Below are 8,177 nucleotides of genomic sequence, written 5' to 3'. Positions count from 1 at the left end.
GTAATAACTAAGTTGAAAGCAAGCGAAATGTCCCCATCGCACGCCATTAGCCGCACTAATTAACCATCGAGATTAAAAAAGATAATTAATTGTTGGAGCACTAGATTAATCTTGCCGACGACGGCCGCGGCTAAAGAGAGCAGCGTCTCGAACCCTCCTGAAGACGGAATGGCTGGCTGCCTGTCAAATTTGTCGCCGTCGTCGATGACCTCACCGGCGACAGCTACGCATCACCGAGGTTTTTAACAGTTTGATTAATCATATAATTAGCGATATAATAATAATGGTGGTGATGATTAGTAGCTAGAACAAAAAATTTCATCATCAAGATGGTGGTGGCTGGCTTGTCCATGGATGGATTCATGGATTACATCATCATTCATCACACTGCATTGCATTACGGCCTCAACTCAACTGCTGCTGTTATTTACAAGTCTAGATTACTCTAGTAATCCCTCGGGTTGATGCATGGAGATGACTAAGCTAAGCTAGCTAATGACGACGGCGACGAACTGAACCGCTAAAAACCATGCCGTGGTTTTGATACAGCGGGTGGGGGAGCGGAGGCGGCGGCGGCGGAGGAGGAGCTCACATGACGGAGCAGGCGTTGGGGTTCTCGTCGCTGAACATCTGGGGGGCATGGACGTTGTACGGGTAGGGCTGGTACGCGGCGGCGGCGGCGGCGTTGGGGTGGTGGTAGAAGGCGGCGGGGTTGGGCGGCGGGGCGCCGCCGTAGTAGGCGGCGCCGGGGTGGACGTGGTACGGGTTGAAGCCGTACTGCGGCGGCATCTGGAACATGCCCGCGTCGGCGAGGGGCACCGGCGCCACGGACGCCGAGGCGGCCGCCGACTTGTCCTTGTCCGTCTTCTCGCCGCCGGCGTCCTTCTTGTCGCCGCCGCCACCGCCGCCCTCCTTTTTGTCCTTCTTGTCGCCGCCGCCGCCGTCCTTCTTGTCACCGCCGCCGGCGCCGTCCTTCTTGCCTGGCGCGACGACCTCGACTTGCCGGCTGAGCTTGTCCTTGAGGTAGCCCGGGAGCGCGGCGGCGTCCATGGTGCCGGTCACCTTGACCAGGTCCTTGGCGGCGTCCACCGCCACATCCTTCACCCCTGCAATCGCGTCAAACGCAATAAGGCGTCAATCTCGGCCCAAAAGTGAAAAAACTCGATTCCTGATTACGAATTCAGATTCCGCCGCAAAGAACACCCACCTTTGATCTTGTAGATGCGGCGCTTGATGCGGTCGATGCATCCCTCGCAGTGGAGGCGGATCTTGAGCGTCACCGTCTCCTGATTGGAAAATCAAGAATCCAAAAGGCAGAGGAATTTCAGAACAGTTTTTGCATGTGCGTCACGCATGGCGGAAACGGAATCAGCAGAGGAATTAATTCCATCCAACTAAACTAACCTCTTTGGGCTCCTTGGCTTTCTTCTCCTCCTTGGGCTTGTCGCCGCCGCCCTTCTCCTTCTCCGCCTTCTTATCGCCGCCGCCGCCGCCCTTCTCCTTCTCGGCCTTCTTGTCGTCGCCGCCGCCCTTCTTGTCCTTGTCCTTCTTCTCCTCCTTATCCTTCTTGGGCGGCGGGCCGGCGCCGGCGGAGACGATCTGCACGGCCTTCTTGGTCCGCGCCTCGATGCGCTCCTTCAGCTCCGCCGCGTCCGCCGCGCCGGTGACCACCACCTTGTTCCCCGCCGTGTCCGTCACAACCGTCTCCACACCTGCTCACGCCACCACAACAACCCATCACGACCCAGAACGAGCGGACGAACACCTACCGACCGCGCCGCGAACAACCGCGCACACGTACCGGGGGCGCGCTTGATGGCCTTCTTGACCTTGCTGGCGCAGCCGGCGCAATGCAACTCGACCTTGAGCACGATAGGCCCCGGCGCCGCCGCCGCCGCCTTCTCGCCGCCGCCGGCGGCGTCCTTCTTCTCGCCGGCGTCCTTGCCGCTCGCCTTATCCTTCTTCTCCTCACCCATGGCGACGGTGGGCTCCTGTCACCGCGGACTCCGAGGAAGGAAAACGGTGGTGGTTACTGGGGGCGTGTGGATGGGGGCGCGGGGTTCGAGGAGCGGAGGTTTGAGGAGAGGAGGTGGAGGAGGTGGGGGGTAGGGGGAGTTAAATAGGAGGAGAGGAGGGATAGTGATGAGAGTGTGCGGCTTTTACTTGGGGTTGAGTTGGTGGGCGCAGTAATGGAGGTATTAGCGGGTTAACGGGTCGGGGAACCCGGTAAGGGCGGGGGGGGCGGACCGGTCTGCGCTGCAGTGGTGGCTGCTGACTTGTTGGGAATGGTGAGGCTGTCTTGGTGGGCCCAGGGGCGTGTGCCCTTCGTTCTCGTTTTTGTTCCTGGCTGGTTCGTGTTTCCAGCTATAGCCCCTTGTTTTCTACTGCTAGTACATCTCCGTTTTAAAATAGGTTCATTTGTGTGTTTTTTATCTAATTTTTAACTGTTCGTTTTATTAAAAATATTATGAAAAAAATTTAAAAATAAGTCTCGTATAAAGTATTATTCATATTTTATCATCTAATGACAACAAAAATACTAATTATTGAAAAGATTTAAATAAGATGGACGATCAAATATTGGACACAGATATATCTCTGTCCCAAAATGTAACTATTTAGGATAAGTCTAAGGCTGAGTTTGGGAGCGAGGGTTGTGAACACTCAGGGCCTGTTTGGTTGGTGCCACATTTTGCCACACTTGAGGTATGTTAGTTTGACCAAATGTAGATAGTGTTTGGTTTGTTTTTATAACTTTGGCATGCCACACTTTCTATTCTTTTGGTCCCACTAGTCATAGACCCTTTTCTTAGCCAAAGTTTACCACAAGTGTGGCCATCAAAATTTGAGCCACACAATTTGCATCTTGCCACACCTTTGGTACAAAAACTGTGGTAAATTGAGGTGGGCATCCAAACAGCCCCTCGCTCCCAACATGCTAAATGGAGTGGCTGTTAGGGCATGATTTATTAAGTATTAGCTAAAATAAATTTGAAAAATGGATTAATATATTTTTTAAAGCAACCTTCTTATATTTTTTTTGCAAAATATGTAATGTTTAGTATTTTATTTTTTTTTTGCAAAATATGTAATGTTTAGTATTTTAGGAAACGTGCGCGCGGAAAGCGATATAGGTGAGTTGGGAAATATGAAGAAGAACACAGCCTAATCATGGAGCATATCTAGATTTATAGTTCTATGTTGTTATATTCTGGAATAGATGAAATATAAATGAACTTATTTTGAAACGATGGGATTTTTTTTTTAGCATTTACGGCCTATTTGGCAAGAGAAGGGAAGAGGAATGGGAGTTTTAAGGAGGGAGTTGATGGTGGGATTGGTCATGAGAGTTAAGTCCTCATCCCTTGTTTGATTTCACGTCGAATTCCCTCCCAGTCTCACGAATTAACAGGCCTCTCCCAGGTAAGATATTGGTGGGAATTCGACCTTTTAATTCCTCATCCCAAACCCCCTCGAATTCCCAAGTCTTCCAACCAAATTACAGACTTAAACTCCCAGATATCATAAACTCTTATTCCTCATCACCAACTCCTTCCAACCAAACAGGCCGTTAGTGGAGTTGGAGTGATGATTATTATTTTTTTACTTATTTTTCACGTGCAGAATAGTGGAGAGAAGAAACTGTGTTTCTTGTGCTAGGACCAAGGAAACAACGTCGAATACTCCAAAGTCCAAATATGGGAGATATTTCCCTCAGAAAAAAAAATATGGGAGATGGTACGGATGCAACATATGCATGGTGGGCCAAATTTTTTGAAACGAACTGTGCGCGCGTCGCGTCGGTCCGCTCGTTTGCTTCCCGGTGGAAGCGGTTTTTTTTCCCCTCCCCGGAATTCGGGGAGCGAGGCGGGCGGGAGCCGTCGCGTCGCGGCCGTAGATTTGACTTTTCAACTCCCAAAGCCACGTGGCGCTGTGCCAGGGAGCCACGGGAGCGCCACGTGTACGTGCTGTCCGGTGGGCCCGGCACGGACGAACAGCAAACGGAGCCCGCGTGGATGCTCGGAAGTGTGCTGGGCCGCATGGGTGCCTGCTGCTAAGTGGGCCCTGGCCGACGACTTTGACCGGACGCTGGGCTGGGTGCGTACCGTGCGTTGCGGTTGACCGAAATTAAGGCTTGGGTTGGTGCGGCTCTCATGTTGGGCGCGTGAACGCGTGACGGGGGCGTAATTGAGGTCGAAAAATCGAAACTAATAACAGTCGAATGGACTCTGGCAGGGTGGGCCCACGCTCGCCCTCGTGATCGTTTTTATTCCAGGGGTATGAAGTGAATCAGAGTTGGTGGATTGGTGCATAGCCATCATGTATTCTATTTTTAAATTTTGGAAGAACATATTATAGATTTTGTGTTTAGTTCACGTTAAAATTGGAAGTTTGGTTGAAATTAAAACGATGTGACGGAAAAGTTGAAAATTTATGTGTGTAGAAAAGTTTTGATGTGATGGAAAAGTTGGAAGTTTGAAGAAAAACTTTCGAACTAGACACGGTGAAATATAATAACTATGTGAATCTTAAAATATACAGACTTGGTCAAATATAGCAATAGATATATGTTATGCATGTGTGCTTTCATGATGATGGTTTGCGGAGGTTTATAAGAGGGCCTATGCTGTATGCGTGTGTAACTCTATTTAGGTTGATCGATCCTTCTGATGAAAACGTTACAATGGTGTTATACTCCATTCGTTTAATATTACAAGTCGCTTTGATTTTTTTAAAAAAATATATTTTTGATCAAATGTATAGAAAAGTGTAGCATTTTTAAAGTTTGATCAAATTTATAAAAGTTTGACTTAAAAAATTTAAAGCAATGGAGGAACATATTATTGGTGCGCGTCAAAAATCTTATATCGTGCTCTCCTAGAGACTTCACGCTACACATGAAAGCAAGAAACGCCCATGGTCTTTCAGCTAACTTCACAGGGTGGTCTGCTAGACGATCTGAATTCGAAGACTCATCCCTTCTAATTATTTGATATTATTTTGATATTAGATCATTCCCTAATATTCGCATTTTTTTACACATATAAAACACCACTCCTTCCTTCGTCCTGGCCGACCGGCTAGACGGCTACGGCTACTCACCGCCATCACCGGCCGGCAATGGCCAGCGCGGGGGCGCTGATGATGGTGACCTTCTTCTTCGACCTGACCTGGAGGAGCAACTCCAAGCACTGCACGTCGAACTTCCCGGCGACCATCACCCGTCTCGCTGGAATGTCCACCGTCACCTTGTCAACGCCGGGGTAGTCCATCACAAGCTTCCTGACCATCTTGCTGTGTCCCCAGCAATCCATATCAATCTGCAGGACGGCGACAGCCGGCGAGGACTCCGACGTCGAGGCGCCGTTGCCGCTACCGCCGGCACCCCCGGCTACGGCCGCGTTCTCGGCGGCGGCATCGTCCAGCTTCTCCTTCACGGAGGAGACCGACGGCGGTGGCCACCGCCGACCAGCAGCCGCGCATGTGGTGTCTGATCAGTGATCACTCTCGTGCATTGAGCTAGAGAAGTACGGGTGGAATTTTTTTTTCCACTCTTCAATACATTTCATGCTTATGTACGGGCTTCGCAAAATCGAGAGACGTCTCGTTTTAGTGCCAACGAATGACGCCATCAGATGTTGTCTGAATATGTGTTAATATATAGTACTTGGCTATCAAGTAAGTATAAAATACGTTACTACTACCTATGCTTCAAATAAAATTTTCTCTTAACTTACTCATCCGATCTACGATCCGATTACACCGTTGTGTTCGTAACAATTAAATCTTTATAATAAGATCTCACATGATTATATTTTGATGAAAAAATACAAGTTATTTTTAGATTATATCTAAATTACATTTTAGACATATAAAAGTAAATTCAATAAAGCGTAAAAGTAATTTACATATATTATAGAAGTAACTTAAAACAGAAGGAAAGTAACTTGTCACGACATTAGAAGTAAATCCGTTGTGGGGTTACTGTGATATGTTGATTAAATCTAATTTCTAGATAGACTTATATTTTTACCCCTATAATAGATTTACTTTTAATACCGTAACAATTTACTTTACTTTTGTTTTAAGTTTCTTTTATAATATATGTAAATTACTTTCAGGTTTTATTGAATTTAATTTTATGACTGAGAAGTAATTTAGTAAAATCTAAAAATAATTTAGATATATTATAAAAGTAATTTGTATTTTTTCATAGAAAATATAATCATGTGAGATCTTGTTATAAAGATTTAATTCTGACGAAACCAATGATGTAATCGGATCACAAATCGGATGAGTAATTTAAGAGAAAATTCTATAAGAAGAAAAAATACATGCACTTTCAGGTGTATTAGTAGCAACTGGATATAAGATTGATGTCGCTGGTTACAATAATTCAACGTATGGTCTCGTCGTAGTCACGTCCATTAACGGGAAGATCTTTGTAGAATCGGGCGCCCATGCTTATACCATATTTTTAGGTTTCACTTTCTTTTCTTATTTTGTTCCTTAATTACCAAATGTAAAATAACCTACCGTATATATGTTTTTCTTCCCTTCCCTGTTTTGTTTATTACCAAAATTTTGCATCCATACTACATGGAAGTTTCTTTCTTTTTCACGGGAAGCTAGAATTTGAATCAAGTTTTCTCATGCACGGACGTTTTCTTTTTTGGGAATTGCACGGTTGCACCGCACGTCGACGACTAGAGAAGGCGAGAGGTGGCCTGCGAGCAGCCTGACCTGACCTGCGCTGCGCTAGAGATTTGAATTGAGAGGCCCAATTGAGGCCTAGCGCGCTCTATGTGCACTCCGGTCCGGCCCAAACATGATGGGCCGCACGTTGATCGCAGTCCTGTTCTTGCCGTACAATGAGTCAGTTTTGCTATAAATCTGTCACCATTTCTGCTTACAAATCTATCGATTTCTGGACATACGATTAAATATAGAGTGAATTGCACATTGGGTCACATCTTATTACCAGAGTTGCAAGTTGGACTAGGGGTAAGTCAATATTACCACTTTGTACTAGGTATTTTTGCACAAGTTTCATATTGGACTAGTGTTTCCTAATTCTCTTCTTTCTTTGCTTCATTGAGTTGAGGCCGATGTATATTAGCTTGAGCATGGTGCACCAATGCCACTGATATTATCCCATGCTCGAGAGTGATTAGATGGCATCAGTGATGGGTTGTTTGATTTGGGGGAAGACGAGATGGTGGTGTAAGGTGAAACAAATGGCAATATAATATGGTCCAAAGTGAAAATCTTGGATAAGACTTAATCCAACCCGCAACAAGGGTCAAAATATATGGCCTAAACTGCAATTTACTCTTAAATATATAAAAGTTAACAGGCATCATTTATTAGAAAATAGAGCTTGGTATTGGATATATGATAACTAAAATTAACTCTATGCATTGGCAGCTGCAGCTTCGTTATTTCACCAATTGTTGGGTAAACTAGCATAAAAGTAGCTAGCTAGCTAGTGCAATCGACCGGGCGGCGGTGGCGGTTGTCGCCCGTAGAATAGCTCGCCGGTGCCCAGTGCTCGCCTCAGCTCGCTAGGTTATATTGCATTATACGTCGTCGTCGTCGTCACTGGATGGAGCAGCCACTGGGGTTCTCATCGCTGAAGTAGGACGGCGGGTACCGAAAGCTGTTCCCGCTGCCGTGCTGCCGGTAGTCGCCGCCGTACTGATGCGGCGGAGCAGCCGGCGGCGCCGCCTGCTGAGGCGGAGCAGCCGCCGGCGGGGCTTGTTGAGGTGGCTCGACGGCGCCGGCGGTGATGCTGACGATGGCGACGTCCCTCTTAATCTTGGCCTTGAGCCGCGCCTGGATCGCCGCCGCGTCGGCGGTGCCGTGCACCACCACCGTCCCCGGCGACCCGAGGCTCGCCGTCGCCAGCGCCACCCCTGATGCATCATCCACATCGACATGAAAGAGATCAACACATCTGACACTTTAATTATTATCACATCGATCTTGATCACGGAAGTCCACAAGCGCGCGCAAGCAGGAGATCGATTGGTATATATATATATACGCACCTGAAATTTTCTTGATCGTCTTCTCGATCTTCCTCGCGCAGCCATTACAGTGCACTTCCATCTCGAGGATCACAGTCGCAGGCGCCATTGTTTCCGATGATATCCAGCGTGGGTTCAACCTCTTGA

At 47.4% G+C, this 8,177-nt stretch overlaps 2 protein-coding genes across 2 annotated transcripts; both read right to left on the bottom strand.

Annotated features, from left to right (window-relative positions):
• Positions 1–296: 296 nt before the first annotated feature.
• LOC4348724 (heavy metal-associated isoprenylated plant protein 3) lies at positions 297–2,078 on the bottom strand. The gene is made up of 4 exons (XM_015757298.3): positions 1,802–2,078; positions 1,405–1,712; positions 1,208–1,286; positions 297–1,106 (listed from the first exon to the last, which is right to left on the bottom strand). The coding sequence occupies exons 1-4, from the start codon at positions 1,974–1,976 to the stop codon at positions 589–591; spliced, it is 1,080 nt and encodes a 359-aa protein (XP_015612784.1). The 5' UTR covers positions 1,977–2,078; the 3' UTR covers positions 297–588.
• Positions 2,079–5,108: 3,030 nt separating this feature from the next.
• On the bottom strand, positions 5,109–8,139 carry LOC107275942 (heavy metal-associated isoprenylated plant protein 6). Its single transcript, XM_015758203.1, has 3 exons — positions 8,052–8,139; positions 7,620–7,916; positions 5,109–5,491 (listed from the first exon to the last, which is right to left on the bottom strand). Exons 1-3 carry the CDS (start codon positions 8,137–8,139, stop codon positions 5,109–5,111), a joined length of 768 nt encoding a protein of 255 aa, XP_015613689.1.
• Positions 8,140–8,177: the final 38 nt, after the last annotated feature.

The sequence above is a fragment of the Oryza sativa genome, chromosome 10 (genome assembly GCF_034140825.1).
Source record: "Oryza sativa Japonica Group chromosome 10, ASM3414082v1".
NCBI lineage: Eukaryota > Viridiplantae > Streptophyta > Magnoliopsida > Poales > Poaceae > Oryza > Oryza sativa.
Note: the sequence above shows the minus strand (reverse complement) of the source record. Positions and strands in the feature narration are given on the sequence as shown.

What these genes read in the sequence shown, in the direction of transcription:
- LOC4348724 (XM_015757298.3), bottom strand. Translation starts at nt 1,976, where the DNA reads ATGGGTGAGGAGAAGAAGGATAAGGCGAGCGGCAAGGACGCCGGCGAG. An exon ending in GGCCATCAAGCGCGCCCCCG is followed by an intron (nt 1,713 to 1,801) that starts GTACGTGTGCGC and finishes TGGCGTGAGCAG; the next exon opens with GTGTGGAGACGGTTGTGACG. An exon ending in CCGCATCTACAAGATCAAAG is followed by an intron (nt 1,107 to 1,207) that starts GTGGGTGTTCTT and finishes ACGCGATTGCAG; the next exon opens with GGGTGAAGGATGTGGCGGTG.
- LOC107275942 (XM_015758203.1), bottom strand. Translation starts at nt 8,139, where the DNA reads ATGGCGCCTGCGACTGTGATCCTCGAGATGGAAGTGCACTGTAATGGC. An exon ending in GACGATCAAGAAAATTTCAG is followed by an intron (nt 7,917 to 8,051) that starts GTGCGTATATAT and finishes ATGATGCATCAG; the next exon opens with GGGTGGCGCTGGCGACGGCG. An exon ending in CTTCAGCGATGAGAACCCCA is followed by an intron (nt 5,492 to 7,619) that starts GTGGCTGCTCCA and finishes ATCACTGATCAG; the next exon opens with ACACCACATGCGCGGCTGCT.